Below are 17,810 nucleotides of genomic sequence, written 5' to 3'. Positions count from 1 at the left end.
GAAATCGAAAGGAGCCACCGCGATCAGGCGCAACGATCCCTCGATAGGGGCTAAACTCGCTGGAAATTGAGTATCAATCCGTAAGTAAGGAGTCTGTGAGCAAGCAAGGATACCCCGTGGGAAATGTAAGCCTCCGCTACTTCTTCTTTCCCACCTTAGCTCGTTCGTTCGTTCTCGCGCAGGGCTATCCTGAGAGTCCGCTATCTCTACTTGCACCGATTTCGTCTACGTTTCTCCTATTCCATTTCTCTTTCCTCTTCTCGCCTTTACCCTGTTGCATCGTCGACATCTCTTCTACCACTACAGTCTCACCTATACGTCCCCTTGTTTCTCGAAGCGTGTTCTTTGCCGCCGGTGATGCTGTTCCCCGAACGATTCACCTTGACGCGGCGTGAGTAATGTGTGTCGCTTTTCCGTTCGCGAGTCGTAAATAAATCGGACATTCGTGATCGCCGTTATTGTGGGAAGAAAAATCATCCGTTCACGCTACCAAACGTGGATATTCTTTTTTAATAAGCCTGATGCTTCGAGAATCTGATGGATAGATATTGGCGTAAAGAGTGAGAAGAGATCGATTAAACGGGGAAGTGAAATTCGAGATAATTAAGAATAGAGATTGTGAGAGAAAAGTCACATGTTTGAATATTAATAAATCTATCACTATATTTAACGAGTATTTGATCGTGACTGTTTTCTCTGATTCGATAGCGAAGTTATTTGATCAGAGAATAAGACGTAATTAGAGATAGGTTTTACATTTATAATCCTCTGCACTCTGAGTTACATTCATCATCTTATCACGACTTATCTATCTTCGATATATTAAATTCGAAAACTATATTTTGATTACTAGATGAAACTTTTAGTAGAAGAACTAAAACGAAATTCAGCGTCTACTTTAGTTCAATATCATTAGATTACAAAGAGCTAAAAATTGACAAATATAGACACTTCAGGAATTCTATAGAATTCTTAATCCGATCTAATCGTCACTCCGTAGCATCCAGCGATATCCGGGCGTTTCGCGAAAAATCGGATTGACTCATCGGTGGATCGTATAAATTCGGCGATGGAGAGCGTTAATTACGCGGTCTCTGTCGAACTATGGTTCGCAACACTCGCACGCGGCCACCATAAATCCGTAGCGGTGGTCAGCCGAAAGGTTACACCGTCCTCCGCGATATTACTCAACGCCATTAAATATCGCGTTTCGCGCGGCAGGATTTCGGCAATAACGATAATGAAACAACGGGAACAAGCAGCGGCGGGCATGAGTGTTTTTTCTAACGATCGCGAGCTCGTTTCGACGAGCTTGTTATCAGGCTCGCAGCTCGTAACGAGCGCCTCTCATCCCCTGGCTTTCGGAGGCCGCCACCAAGGGGCTCGGTTAATTATAAACCGGGAATTAACCGGCCCACGTAAAGAAGTGGCAAGTGCAAACGACGATTTCCGCGATACCGGGCGCGATACAACGATTCCGGTAATTACGGCGAATTATATTAACCAGCTTGCTGCCCTTCCCCCTTTGTTTCGCGCCTCTGTTCGCGAGGCGTTAGGAGCGAATCTTATCTGTGTTGGTAACCGGTTGTATAGATTGCACCAGAGGCCTGTTGTACCAACGGCGAAACTCGCCTGAAACTAATTTCCAACGACGTGACAGGAATTGATTTTATTAGGAGTGTGTGTTATACCACGTTACAGAGAAATGTTCAGACAAAGTTTTGGGATGTAGCAAGTCCATTTTGAGAGATATAGCTGGTTGAATATTGGTGAGGGAATTGGTGATTGGGCGTATGCAATAGAGTGCGTGGTAATATCAACGGAAAGGACGAGGCTAGCGCGGATGGTTTCTTTCGTCAGCGGGAATCAGTAGATCGAGACGTAAGCGATCAGACACGGAATCAGGATGTTGCATTCGCTCGTCGAGAAGCAATTGATTTGATTCTGTAACGTTAAGTGATCTGTAATGTTGAGAAGAACTTTATACGTGTTTAACATGCTGATTGTCGTGAAATATGAAAATTCGAGGAACACTCGTGTTCATTAGATTTGAATTCTTTTGATATTACATTAGCGATATAAAATACTAGATGTAGTACAAAACGCATAAACGATTTTATTTCTTTACTAACGACGTATTGTATTGAAACAGGCGGTATTCCTTTCTGAGAAAATATAGAAGATTTGTCAGGTAATTAGCGTGTTAATGCGTTCAAGAGAAATCTACAAAAAAAAAAAGAAAAAAAAAGAAAAGGGAAGAGATATATACGAAAGAAGAGGCAGAGAATAATTTTTCAATTCGTTTTCTCTAAACACACAAAGCGAAAGCCGCTGCAGAGCTTAAACTATCTGGAGCTTGATAAACGTCCGACATGACAGATGATTCGATTCGTCTTCTTATCAGCCATAACGGGCTCGAGTCAACAATATATCACCCCATTCAAAAACCATCCGACGATATTAAAATCTCGAGCCTCTCCATCACGTTGGCCCAACCCACCGGCGTCTGAACAAACCGTTCCAACTCTACTTGACGGTCTAATCGGAATCACTCGAGGCGATCGCAGTAGAATGGCACTCTATAAGTGCAACAAGCGACGCGAGGCAGAGCGTATTTGCATCGATTAGGAAACAAGGATAGCAGAAGAGAGAGGATGATCTCGCTGAAGCGCGGCGAATCGCGCTTCATTACCAAATAAAAGCCGCTTACCCGCGGATTTCCACCGATGATGGTTGCAAGCCGTTTTGCATATCCAAAGGTGTCAGTATTCTATTCGTGTTTCCCAACACGAATTCGTTCCGTTTCCTCGTTTCAGCTCGGCGAATATCAAAGTCAGGGATCGTGGCAGTATCTCGCGACGAAATAACGTGAATAGACGCACGTTGCGCTTGAAATGCAACAGCGTGTCAGGCGAATTCGGCCGAGCGAAAATGACCAGAGAGGTGCTTCATAAAGAAATTCAACGCGCGATTCCGGAAATAATTTCGACGTGGGAAAAAAGCAAGATCCGTCGGGAGAAAAAAAACGTCGGGAATATTAATTCTTCTTTGCATAGACCGGTCAAGCGGCAATTGGAATTTTTGAAAGGACAGCTTATTACCAAGGTATGTTTTATCAATCATGAGTAGAGGAATGAATGAGGGTATTTCTGTGTAAACATGGTGACCTTTTTTCTGAGTTATATCGGTAAGTACATATCGGAGAATCCAGCTCGTGCAAGTTTTCTTGTTTCGACCAATTTACCATTTAAACGATATATGTAATTGTAGGACAAAGATTTCAAATTTCCAATTCTTTCTCTCCTGCTTTATTTGATAGCCACAAAAACACTTGCCCTTAATTTTTCTATATATTACACGAGAAGTAAGGAAATGTTTAGAAATGAAAAAAAAGTATTTGCAGTTCTGAGATTAATTTTTAATGTTGTTACAACTCTAAAACTGTAAACATATGACTGCGAGTAGCTACACTACAATGACCATGGGACGAAGATTTTAATCTATTAAGAGATCCTATGAGTTAATTGGGAAACAAATTCATAGAACATGTTTAATATCACAAACTTACGGAACTGAATCCCATGACCTTAAGCAGCCACACGGTGAGCGCCAGGTTCAGGATCACGATGACCATCAAAGTGAGCACCAGAGAGTACAAACACCTTTTCCTCCATCCATAAACACCTAACCTGAATCCACCTTTACATGACGCGGTGCCGGAAGTGCGGTCCTCGAGAATCGGAGGTGTCGTCCTTGATGATGGCCCTGCCGACTGTCGCACGTTTCGACCTCCGGTCGACGTGCACGGCTCGTCCGACCAGCCTGACTGCCCTCGAGACATTCTGAAATCACAAACGAGTCAACTGAAACATCTGTCCTCTCTCGTTGTACGAGTTCTCAAGCGATAAACACGTTGAACACGTGTCATCGTGAACATTAATGTTCTCTTTGTTCAACTTTGGGAAACTAACGAAGTTTAAACCGCCCTTTTTAGTCCTTTTAGTTAATCGTCCTTAAATAAGTAAGATTGCAATAAAATACGGTTTACTATACGATTTGTATTTATTATATGCGAGCAGGAAATTTAATTTATAAATTTTCTATAAGTTGTTGTAAACTATTAACTCAACTGACCCCTAACTAGAAATTTCTATGAGAAGTTAATAAAGCCGCATTAAATTTAACAGAAGAAGTAGTAGAAAGAAGTTAATAAAGAATTAAAAGTTAATGAAGATATCTTAACTTCAGTTAGTTTTATTCTTTACAAATGTGAATGTGATATGATTTATGATTAATAAAGATCAAACGATACGTAAGAGAATATAAGATTGCTAAATAAAAAAATTATTATGTATAAAGAATTGCTAATTGGAAGTTAATAGAATCACGTTGATACATGTAGAGTGTGTGTTAAAGTCACCGAAGGGGACAAGAACAGCGTGCGCTATTTCTGGTCAGTAGAGCGAGACGTCAATGGTCAGACGAAAGCGCCTTTTATTATATTTAGAAATGTTTGATGATATTTCTCTTATATTCGTGGCTGCTATGGAAGACTTAGCGATCCGAAATTTTACGACTTATTAAAGAAATATTTGTGTAGTAACTCTAACGTCACAAAACTAAAGACAGTTCTTCTCAGTCGAGCAATGCTTAAATTAAATTTTCCCCTTCTTATCTTTAAATTTCAGAAAACTTGGTACGTATTTCAAGCAACAGATGGCAAGAGACTTCTAAACGATAACGCACAAAAAAGTTGCAGTTGCACAGAAAAAACAAAGAAAAAGGACGAACGAAGCCTTAGAGCATAATTGCCAGCGATTAATAAGGCTGTAATTACCAGGCCATTTTTTCCCGATGATTTATCAACGATTTATGTCTCGTCCTCGCACACCGGGTGCAGAAAATTGGTCGTGGATGGGGAGAGGAACAGAACCGTGAGAAGACTGATCTCCGGTTCTTACTTCTTGAAACACGAGCCTTCCTTCATACGTGCCCTGCGTCCAAACATCCCACCCATTTCCACACAGTCCATTTTGCACCGAACCAGCACTGAAAACACGCTATGCCTTTTTCTTTTTTCCCTGAACGCGATACGATGTTGGTAACAGGCAACGGGATCAGATTTTTGTCCACGAGTAAGAAAGATCAATCATACGAAGCATCGGTGAAGAAGCCGCTGAATCCGAAATTAGCGTGGCAAATAGGGGGCCGTAAAACCGCGTACAAAATGGTGTGGTGGAGAACCAGAGGATTATCAAATGGCAGATAATTAACGGCGGTAGAGGCGTGCGCGCGTGAAAAATGGACGAGCCGGGAAAAAGAGCGGGAGGGCGATTAAAAGGGAACAGAAGAGGAAAAAGGAGAATCGATAAGCGAGACCATGTTCCGGGGAAGGAGAATGTAAGAGGAAAGGAACGAGGGAACTTATGTAAATCTGACTGCGAAATAGCGGACGTAACTCTGTGCCTTAATCTCTTGCCTCTCGGTCGCCGCTGACTCGAACGCTTTTACTTGACTTTTACTTACGCTTTCTTACCTTTTACTTTCTTCTTCTAGTCAGTCTTTCAAAATGTGGTCTCGGAATATTCCTTTTTTATTCTAATTTTTATTTTAGCCGTTCGCTTAAATGAAATATTAATCACGCGTAATTTCTTTAAAACGTCATATATTTAATCAAGGTGATTTCCACGCGATTCAGTGTACTTTCTCAGCAACTAACTGGTTTCATCAGCCCACATTTGCAAGCACTATCAATCCTAGAATTGAAAAACCCTGGAGAATCGAGCTGTTTCTATTTAAATTGCAAATATTTTTATTGAAATTCAGTTCCAAATTTGAAATTTACTTATTATTACAATCTACTTTAAATTAATTGACAACTCAAAAAATTGTTTAGATAGAATGAAGCGTTTATGTTTTCCACAATTGTTGTGGCAATTTTTCTTTCAAATTTATAAAATATCATTATGAATCCTCTTGACACAATGTATAATACGTGATTTATAATAATCTTTTTATTCCTTAATATATTGATGGTTAACGATGTCACAAAATTTAACGAGCAAAACAAATTTAACGTCAAATTAAAACTTTGAAAAAAAAAAAAACACATTTCATATGCTCCAACCTAATTGTTCTCATGTCTTGTCTGTTCTTTTTTGCGTGCCGCATATACACTGTGAACAATTATAAGGGAAGTGAAAACATCGAGAGACAAATGGGACAACTGGCGGAAAAGAAGGAAGACAAATAGATGGAAACACTGGCATAAAGCGAAAGAGAAGTGGCACAAGGGATGGAAGAAGAAAAGGAGAAAGCAAGAGTGGGGCATGAGCTAAAATATTCAATGCTACCCTTTTGCCTTCTTGTGGATAATTATACCTCTCGTGGATATAAAGAGCTTGGTCGCCCGAAATTAAAAGCTCCGAAGATAAGCTCCTGCGGGGAAGAGAGCCGCCAGCTTGCTTTTCAGGACTAGGAAAGTGTACGATTTTCAGCAAGGGAAACAGCCAGAAACGGGGATGGTGAGAGGAAAAGGGAGAAAGACAAGAGAAGAGAAAGAAGGATTAACGATTATAAGGACGCTGCCACAGCTGCACGCCTCATCGAAGATTGTATTTAACGAAGGTCTTTAATCTGGCGAGCTTTTTCGGATTCCGGACTCGATTTTCGATATTAATTTCTGTCGCCCTGCTCGTTCCCAGGCACCATAAATAAAACGCGGACACGCGGAAGTAAACGGCTGCAAGGTTTGACATTCTTGATTTTGTACAATATTCACAGACCTGTGAACCATCATTGCGAATATTCAACCATTTTGGGATCGATTATTTCCTGATAAAATTCGTTCTATTTATGATTAGATTTTTCCGAAAAGTGACATATTATATATAATAAAATATATAATTATATATATATTGATATCATATTTATTGATATTATATCGAATATTAAACTCCGCTTGGAACTCACAACGATATTATTGAACTATAAACATGACTTTTTTATTAATATTAACTTTTATATTAATAATAACAGATGAATTCTCCGTTAACAAAAACGAAGAATAAAACCTTTTTTTAAAATGTGACCTTCTCTTCGTTGTCAACACGCGTATTAAATAATTCTAACCTCTATTAACCTTAAATTCCAGTACCTTATTTCAAAGTGCTTCGCTCTATAATTTTGTTCTGGTTTTACTTTAAAAATCACAGAAGCGTAATGGCTGCAACTCGTTTCGAAGCGACGATTTTTTGCCCCGTAGAAACGTACGAACATTTGAAGTCGATTCGAACAGGAAGGGGTAGTTTTATACGCATTCGAAAGTCGTTACCGTGGCGCAAGAGGAGTAAACCGGGAGAAACGGTGAGATTCAGGTTCAAGGGGCAATTACAAAGCGGAAATATACGTCGGATCATAAATACCGTCGGACGTATGTTAAACGGGCGCTGGAACTTTTGACGTAACGCGAAGTTAGCGCGGCCACCGCCATAATTTCACGGTTTCAAGCCCAAAGAGCATTACAAGTTGCGAAATTATCACTGTACTAACGTACGACCGTGTTACACGTTTTTTCCTCCCGTCTCGACATCCGCGTGTACGTATTCTCCGTTTTCGCCCCCTTCGTCCGGCTTTGGCCGCATAACTTCCGTGATAAATAGCGCTTTGTTTAAAACGAATTAAACGAGTGGCCGGTTGCTTACGCGTCGCGTAGCCGCTCGGTTAGAATTGTGGCTTTCGAATGCAGGACACGCGAACCTGCGCGCGATGAATTCCAAACCGTCGACGAAGATGAAAATCTTGGAGGAAAAAGGGACGGACTTCCCGGGATGGATGGTGAATTATGATATCACGCGAGATATCAATGAGATAGTCTCGTAGGGAACGTGTTTTTAGAACGTTACAGTTAATTGTATGTGATTTTAACGCGCTTCAGACTGCGGTATTACCACGAAATGATCTTTACTGTCTGTGGTTTTATACTTGTAATAATAACCGGACAATTCCAAATTCAAACTTCTTAGTTCGTATTTTTACATTCGCATTTTATGTACAAATTTCTAGATTCGAACTTCTATATTCAAATACAAACGCAAATTTTTTAATTCAACCTCAAATTTAGGTCTTTCAATTGAATCTGGTATTCGAATTTTTAGATTCGAATTCAACGTCGAATTTAGAGTTTCAAATTGCAATTTATACAACGAGAAAGAGCCGCAAGGTTGAGAGGAATCGATAATGTACAATATATATAACACATATCTTGTGTGATTCGTTCTAAAAACATTATTCCGAGAACGTTGACAAAGATAGTTGTACGTATCTTGAGAATATGGCAGATATTTTGATTTGTTAGTTTAATAATATTTGTTTCGAGTGTAATGTTTTATAAAGAAAAGTTCTGTGCGCGACAAGTCCGAAACTTTTAGTCTTCATACGGTTAATTAAATTCGAAACGGTGACAAGTAAACGTGATGGAAAGGATATTAAGCAAACCACAGCGACTGGAAGTTAATTTCCCTGCTAGGATGGGTAATAACGATATTAACCATCCGTCATGCAGGACAACGTGATTAATTCACGAAGGAAAAATATATCTGTATTTATACGAAATGCGGATCAAACGAAGGACCGTATCGACTATCTCATTTCCTCGTCGGATATCGTCTTGGTGATGTTATTTTGTGTACAATGTCCATTGTAATTTCTCGATTTCTTCGCGACAAGATTCTCAGGTTCGTTAAATGTTTCTCTCTGAAAACTAACTCCACTCTTCGTCTATTTTTCGTTTCTGTTCAATAACTATAAAGAAGAACGAACGATCGATCACCATTCACTTTGCTTTTGATGGACAGAACCACGACGAGGTATACTATTGTTCAAAGGTATCCAATATCCACTTACTTGTTTTTAAAAAGATATATTTTAGTCGTAAAATTATAGATGAATTGAACTGGGATGATTTTATATCTTTAGAATCATCATAGACTCGTTATAACAAAATTGCACAAGGTTAACACTAGAAATACCGATCTATAATATAACATCTAAATATGTTACCTAATTAGACTTAAAGCAGTATGATGAAGATGAATAATGACGATAATGAAGATGAATGAAGATGAATATATGTAATCATATTTCTGTCCGAATAAAAGCACTTATATGTTTTTAGTAATTGCAAAAACAAAAAATCTAATAGATCATTTTTACTAGTTTAGAACCAGAATTGACGTTTGTAATTGGCAATCTTTGCAGAGCTATTTTATAACTTGACAACCTCTATATTTTCCGATCGTTTAATTTGTCAATTATAAACCAACCAACAAAAGATCAGTTCAGACATTATACAAATTAATGAATTACAAAAATTAATTAATAAATTGAGGAATATATTATTACCATGTCTTTCAATAAATTATTCAAATTTCTAATCTAGCGATTCCATAAAGAGATAGCGAATGTTACTTCCAATTATTAATTTCTCATTCAATTATGTTCTTTGAATGAACTCAAATGATGTTACTATGATAATGTATTCATCTTGTATTCAGGAATTATTCGCGAGGATATTCTTCTTTTCACATGTTTCGTGACAACGAACGTCCAAGCAATAGTTTCTAGAGACTCGGTGGATACCCGAGATTCTCTTGGAGCGCGATGGTTGCTCCTATTCGAGCCATGCCAGGCGTCTAAAGGAATTCTGTCGATCGTAATCGGCCAAGCTGCCTCCATTGTGCTATCCCAGTTTCGACGAGTTTCCGCCAAGATTGACCTTTCGGATGGAGTCAAGTAGCCTTTCGAATTTTTGACGAGTAGCAATTATTCTCCTCTGGCCGCGTTTCGACCAACTTCTAGCCCACGTTCTATCCACATGTTAATCGCGAAACTTACGAGCCAATTTTCTAGAGGTTTCGAGAAGCAAGGCAATCATATACTAACGCTTAATTACGAAGAAAGTTAGAGCAACAAAAGTGTAATAATATTCTTGAACTATTTTCCGATTACAGATATTAAATAGAAACAAAAACTTTCGAGTAGAGAATGTAACAATTGAAGGATTTTCAGCAGTAAGGAGGCAGCCTTAAAATTGAAATTATATCCATTGAAAGAGGAAGGAAATCATAAGTTTCGCAGACAAAGGTGCAAGAATTTATTACTACGAGTATTAGTTGACTTACCATCGATTGAATTTATAGCGAGTTTCAAGAAGTAATTTCATTTTGAGTTGACGTTTATCGATTTGCCGGAATTACTGGAAAGTAATCAAAAGTAAGTAGAAAGTGCTGCTTCCTAACAGCTTCGAAATCTTTCAGCTTTCATTTTTTGTATTATAATTCTTCTTGTAAAGGATCGCCGTCAAATTTTCCACTAATCGATGTTCGAAATTCCATATCAAGAATGTCTCATAATTCCAAAATACTTTGTACCTCTCCTACCAAAATTCTCTGAATCAAGAAAGCGTGCGCAGTAAAAGGCGTGTTCGCCTGCTGGTTCAAGAGCATACAGGTTAATTGTTTTCTTGTTGACGTTATTGCCGGAAAGCCAACGACTTATCGGGTGGTTAGTCGAAAACCACAGTTCTGTGGTTGTTCAGCGGGAATGGGCGCAAAGGGGTCGATTGAAGCAACGTTCGGAACAGAAAGGGGTGTGACGTCAACGGAGGTAGTCCGACTTGGTGCTGTCGGCGCCGCTGGTGGTATCTAGGTGGTCTAGCCCTTCTCGCGCTATTGCCGCAAGCCAAACATAGTTTAAAGCGAATTGCCGTTAATGAAGACTCATTCGTCGTAACATCTAAGAGGCTATGCTGTACGCCGATTTCGCTTCGAGACCTTCCTTTTCTTACGTTTCCTCCTTACCCAGTTCCCTCTTCCTCCGTCTACCCTTGCACTTTCTTTTTCTCCAGCTATTCTTACTCTCGGTAGGACAGCGCGGAAATTGCTCGGCAATTTCCATGAAAAATGCCAGAGGTTTACTGTACGACCGCAACGAACCGCGGCTGTCCTCGTCTAGTTTGCCGCGGAAATTACGCTACCTTCCTTCCTTCCTTCTCTCTTTCTGCCCTTCGCTTTGTCTGTCTCTCTTTTCCACTATTCTGTTGTCAGGTCGTTTCAATTTTACCACGCCGGCCAGTTTATTGAAATAAAATTGCTCGCTAGCTGATATTCGACTATATTTCCTGGACTGCTTCGTCCGGAACTGGATTACCATTGCCGGGTAATTACGAAAATCTTGTATGATTTCTAGAGTTCGCTATTTTACGTGTACCCTCGAGCGGGGTCTTCCTATCCGTTGTCGAAACGAGAGCTCTGGTATACGTCACTTCGGGAATATAAATAGAGGGAAAATGTGGTATGGTCGTAGAGCCAGTGTTTTTGATACCATAACTTAATGACTGTTATGAATACTGTTGGACGTTTCTAGTGGACGATTCAGTCGTTTAGGGCGAGTCGGAAGCAGTTGAAAGAAGTTGTACGTTTAGTCAAGGCTATCACCTGCGGGCGAAGAACAATTTTCATAATGTACGAGAGATTTGAAACTTATGATACTCCGTAAAAGAAATGTACTTGTACATAGAAAATATATATCGTGCATGGGAAGCCTTTAGAAGAAAGTTGCCGTGAAAGAATCGTCGTGAAAATGTGGATGAATCAATTATGTCATAATTAATTAAGATCGTAACTACTACAAAGTTACGAAGTATCGAAACTACAAAGAATTAAATATAGTTCTACTACATAAAAAATCGTCAGTGCGGAAATCGTTTGCCACAATCACCGGTGGCACAGTTATTGGCCTCTACAATTCAGCCATGAGCTAAAACCCAGAAATCACAACATCCTCTTACTCTACTATAATTCCCGTAGCGTTTAAAACTCGCCCAAAAAGCAGGAAAAAGGTGAAAAGAAAAACAGCAAAAAAGCTTGCCTCCAAAATCCAGTAGAACGTTTCAGAGATAACTATAGATAGCCGGGGGAAGCGCGAAAAATTCCATTCGGGTTTCGTCGAGTGGCGACGATCGGCGTGACGTATTGGTCAGTGGCGCGACGAGAATCCGCATGAAATACGTGGCCGCGTGGTCCGGCCGTATTCACCGGAATCGTCGTCGTCCACGAACGATTTCCTAAAACGCGAATCACCGAGTGATTTACCGGGAGCGAGGCTGAGCGTAGTTCGCAAATATCCATTAAAAGACAGATCGACAACGCCGGCGAAAATAAACACTTCATCGGATCGAGATCTGACGTCGTGTAGGATTCCGCGTGAACACGCGTTGACCAAGCCTGATGCGGGCCCCCGCGTTTCACAACGTGGTTATGTTTAACGGGCAGATAAGCATTTACAGGGCAATCATTCGGGTCTATCATCGATTTATCGGTGAAACGGCCGACGAAGTAAATTAAAAGGGCAGGTGCGCCGATTATTAACGCCCGCATACACGCCAACCGAACCGACACCGGTCTCTCCTCTCCTCCCTCTCTCTTGGTACGTTTTCGATCACGGCATGGCTGCTGCCGGCGCGTACCTCGCGTTCTCATCATTAATATCAATCATCGTCATCGACATTCCGCCGCTTTTCCCGCCCGATAGTACGCCATGATGATCGATCGGCAGCCTCCGATACTGTTGTCGAAGACAAGCTGGAAATAAACGTCGATTTCACGGCTCGAAATCTGTAGTCGCCCTACGTTTACCAACGCGTACACGACATGCAAATGTTTCGAACGAGTACGAATATTGTATCTGTAATAATCTGTATACACATATATACTTTATAACTATTGCCGTGTAAGGTTAATGGTTTTAATAATGTCTTTTGTACACGCAGAGAGAAAGGTAATGAAAATTATAATATCGTGGAGGCAATCATCGGCGCATCGCTACCCGAATGAAATCAGAGCAGAAGCGATACAGAGTAAAATTGTTTGTAGTCCCTCTGTTTGATCTGTCGACGTTAATAACGCTGCTCGATTGCGCTTCGATGTGCACCGCCTCTCTGATTGCTATACTACACGAATCTCTCGGTCCCGCACCATTTTCTCTATCATTCATATGCATTTTTTCCTTTCTTCTTTTTCTTCTTTCGGTGGAATTCGATTGGGTTATGGAAACAAATTGTTCTTTAGAATGATTTAACTGTAACGTCCGTGCACATTTTATTTTCCCTGTTCTAATTTACCGAGCACGGTTTCATAGAAACGATCATCTATGTTTTTTATTCCGCAACGATATTGTAAGTGGTGCGTGTATTTCCAATGAAGAACTTTGGATAAAGAAAGGAAAAATAGACGGAAAAAAATCGTTGATGGATAACTTTGTTTCCAATTAGATCATATTGATTTTGTTGCCTGTATAGATACATTCCAGTTTTACCGAGCACCGTACCATGGTATCTGTGTTTTCGATTCTTTCATATGCTTTAAATGGCTGAATATACCTCTGGCCGTGGAAGATCTTGGAAAGAACGTAGAAAAAGAACAGAGCATATAGAGAACAGAGAAAAAGAATACGAAAGAAATCGTCGGTCGAAAGTTTTTTATAAACGTTCTGAAAGCATTCTCTCCGCAAAGAGGAACGATGTGAATCGTAGTGTACCAAACACGAGGAAGATTTTCCCGGTGAAATCTGTTCGCCTAACAAAAAAGCGATTTGACGTTCAACGAGAAGGGTCGCGAGCTGCAAAGAGACGTGAGAACTTCGACATCTGGTATCGCGAAATTTATGATTTTGACCACTGAGAATGTCGCGTCGGTCATATAGACGGCTAAATGTCTATACCTGTTACACGTATCTCTCGGTAAACTGCCAACGCGCCGCTTATTTTTCTCTCCCTTGTATCCGACCCACGGCCGATGCTAAATTTGAAAACTTGCCTATCCTTTGATCTGGACACGCCATAACTTCCGGCCACGCTTTTGTTTGCGTTTGCGGACAAGTCTTTGAGCAACGGAAGGAAAAAGGTCGGTTCACGGTTGTTACCTTCGACTAAGTTAAAATAATTTAAAAGCCTCCCCACCTGTAAGCGAAAATCGCTCGTTAAACTTAAAAAAAAAGAAAAAAAGAACGATTTTATGGTTATAAATTATGTTTTATCAAAGATGGGTAATCCTCTCATAGGTTTTTTTTAGTATATATAAGAAGACAAAATCGCCACTTTTTAAGACGTTTAAGGGAAAAGTGGTAAAAGTGTACCTTTTTTTCCAAAAACGAGATGTGTTTAAAAAATTTCATTATGAACTTCCATACCATTGTATATAATATGATTTTACTCTTTCTAATCTTATGTACAACATGATTTGATATTTTATCTCATTTGATTCTCTTCAGTATTTAACACGCAAAATGCGTGCTTTTGTGATATGAATGGATCGAATAGAAACATTGCAACACTGATACGTTACTGGCTACAAAATGTTCATCTAAATTATGAACAGGCTCCGAAAATAAATAATCGAACATGAACTAGTTTGGGTGAAATATTAAACGTTGCTTCAAACTGAACATACAGATATTTCTATTAGAATAATCTTTTACCCTCAGCGTTCCCTCAAATTAAACGTTATTTCACTTGTATCATTTTTCCTCTGTATACTATTCACGAGTACTTGTACTGTGAAAAGCTACTCCTCCAAAATTATCGGGCTTTATACATTTCAATGTTTTACAAATACCATTTTTACGTACCAGTAGTATAATGCCGTGGATATTTAATGTATAATAAAAACCAGATTTATTTTACGCGATGTATATTTCTACCTCGCTTTACGATACATCGCTTTAGTTGGTAAATTCGTTCGATCGCACGAACATTCAAAAATCGCTCTTCGATTACTGGGTTTAATGAATCCGGGTAAATTATATCGATTAGCTGAACAAAACGAAATAATTATCAATAAATGTAACGAAATCCGATAGCCGGCCAGATTTATTAGGAAACGTTCGTTCCACACGGACGAAAATTTAAGGGAGATTGTTATCTTTATTCTGTTACATATATCACCAAGGGTGCGGAGATAGTAAAGTAATTGATATGAAGCTGGACGAAAGGATGGTAGAGGTCGGTTAGGAAGAGGGAGTTATACCGATGGAAGTAAAAAGGCTCCAGGAAAAGGAAGAAGGGATGAGAGAAGAAGGAAAATCCATCGACTCACGTGGTAGGTTTCTACGAATCCAAGGAAATCGGTTTAGAGACCGGAAGGGAGCTGCTTTGATCGCGTTACCGGCTCGATCTCGCGGATTAGGGACGATCCTTTTCCTCTTTCTCTTTCCCCTTTGCCGTTTTCTCTCGTACACTCCGCTCCCTATTTTGTTCTTATCCTCTGGCCACCTTTTCTCACCAAATTCGATATTTCGAATGTGACCGTAACTTGCCCTAAGGAAAGCCACGTTTCCACTTAGCTTCATCTGACGAATAAATGGGAAATAAAAATAAATTCTCGCACCCTGTCCTATTTATTCGCCCGCGTTACGTATGTTATATCGGGTAGCTCGTGGGATTAATTAATTGACAAAGTGTACGTTTTATACGTATTTAACGGCCATTTAGCGTACGAACGTTATTTCGCTGTGCTTTTGCGCTGCTACGTTTTTTTAATCCTGTGATGTTTCAATTATTTTTGCTTGATAAAAATAAGACTTCATATAACCTTTTGATGGACGTTATTCATTTTCTTTATATTACCTACTACGCTGAAAGGTTTAGAGTAAAAGTCACGTAAACGTCAATTAAAAGGCGTGACCAAAGTAATTTACATAACTGCTACTTTGCAAAAGCTTATTTTGCGAGTCAGACAATTTTCAAAAAATTTCCATTTATCTGAAAACTAGTCTTATCTAAAAAACAGTCTTTACGACGATACTATCCATGACGTTCCAATTTTGTCAAACTTTACACAAATTCTTAGGATTTCCTTTCGTAACTACAACATTAACACAGAATTCAACAACGTAAATTGATTAACAAAAAAAAAAAAAAAAAAGAAATAGAAAAGATAACTGCGAATAAAATATTACGTTCACGGTATGGTTCTTAAAATACGCTGAGCTCGTTCCTATACAAACAACATCAACTCGAATACGTTTCTCGAGTAGCAATTTTTCTTTCTCATGCGATTCTCGTCGGTACTTCTCGCGTATTAAGCTACTGCTCGTACAATATCAAATGCTGTTCCAGCTATTGTAATTTATGCATCATCTCCGGCCTGGAAACGCTTCACCGGAACGAACGACGAAGGATAATTTCAATCTTCGTCTCTGCTTAGATGTAGCATGAATAATAAAGTTCGGAAAGCACTATGAAAGTGAAACGCTTCCCTTTGTCCGTGTCAGGCAAAGTAATAATTTTTGAGTCACGAAGACAGACTCGCTCGTAACCAAGAACCTCTTCGTGAAATACCACTGCTTGTTTCTCGTTTCAGACATTCGACAAATGACACACGACGTCTCCGCGACACGCCTGGGATATCCGTTGACTTTTGCCTTCGGTGTCGTTAACATTTCCTGGTGGCCAGGCGGAGATCTAACATTTCCCCTTTCGAGACCCGCAGAACATCGTGTTTCCTTCAGGATGCTCATTTTAAATCGAATGCGAGCCGTAGATACTTTATTTCGTGTAAAGTTCAATTTGTCTGGATGATGTTTCGTTTGGATTTCATACAGCGAATTATACGATTAAACGCGAATTTTTTAAAATTAATTTGTATTATTGGATTATTCTTCTTAGCATTGCGGTTATAAAGGATAATAATCGCGTAATTTTTTATTATAATAAATATTTTTAATATTTTTCGTTCATTCAAACATCGTGAGTTTATGAAGAATGAAGAAATTTAATCACTTACTATAATAAACTTTTCGTTAAAATTACGGACACTCTATTTATGTTTCTGATTTGTATACTGATTCTGTATAGAATACCTATTATTCCAACATATTTGTTGCGCGTTAACAAAGCGTTAACAGTTTACGTCCTACAATAATGTTACGTTCACTTAACTTCGATGTGTTTCACTGCTAGGTCCTTAATGGATTAATGCTAAAACTCAACAAAATCAGAACGATGAAAATGATCAATTTAGAATTTTTTAATTTCGAGAACGAATGAGCGTATGCAGGTGCATCATTATGCAACGAATAATTTCTTAACAAAAGAGGTGTAAAAGGATGAAACAACGCGCAAGAATGGAACACGATTTATCGTAAATATCAAGATAATCATTTATAAGTACAAGTATCAAAGGAGAATTTATACGTGTACAGGTACGCCAATATTTGTACTTTAGCACATCATTCTTTAAGTTGTCCTGTAATGTATAGGGCGAATCGTAGGAAGATATCATTGTGCCGTACCACCGCATGGCAAGCGTTGTAAACCGTAAGTGCGATAGTTAGTTAAAGCTAGTTTGCGAGTAAGTTACCTGCCACTGTGACGTGCCCTTAAAATTTCAATTAACGTGCAAATGACTTCGAGTATGAAAATGCATTTGCTAACGACCATTTCGTCGTCCCTTATGCTCATTTCCAAAAGAGCCTGTACGCTTGTATTAAAATTTTTTACTATTTCATATCAATCGATGTAAAGCGATTTCAATGGAAATAAAACATTTTTTTATACATGCTCCGTATTCGGTCACCATTACGCATTTCAACATAGGGTCTTATCATATATCTAGAATTGTTCCGGACAGGTCTGCATATGTAACTCGATCGAAGATGCGTGATCGAAAAAAATCCGGATTTTTTTAATAAACCATCATCATACAAGTCAAAGAATAGATTAAATTATTAATTTATACAAGCCGGAACAAAGC

General features: G+C 39.2%; 1 protein-coding gene across 8 annotated transcripts in view; it reads right to left on the bottom strand.

The window, feature by feature from the left end:
• Positions 1-17,810, bottom strand: part of LOC126918241 (zeta-sarcoglycan) — a 215,068-nt gene that overhangs the window by 21,644 nt on the left and 175,614 nt on the right. For 7 of the 8 annotated variants that reach the window (XM_050725943.1, XM_050725941.1, XM_050725937.1 and 4 more), the window contains one exon: positions 3,569-3,842. In XM_050725943.1, the coding sequence (XP_050581900.1) occupies positions 3,569-3,841 (273 nt within the window). In that variant the 5' untranslated portion in view covers position 3,842. Of the gene's footprint in view, positions 1-3,568; positions 3,843-4,837; positions 4,863-17,810 lie in introns of those variants that run through there. The other variant, XM_050725942.1, reaches the window with a different exon arrangement.

This window comes from Bombus affinis, chromosome 7 (assembly GCF_024516045.1).
Source record: "Bombus affinis isolate iyBomAffi1 chromosome 7, iyBomAffi1.2, whole genome shotgun sequence".
Classification (NCBI taxonomy): Eukaryota; Metazoa; Arthropoda; class Insecta; order Hymenoptera; family Apidae; genus Bombus; species Bombus affinis.
This window is presented reverse-complemented; position numbering and strand designations above follow the sequence as displayed.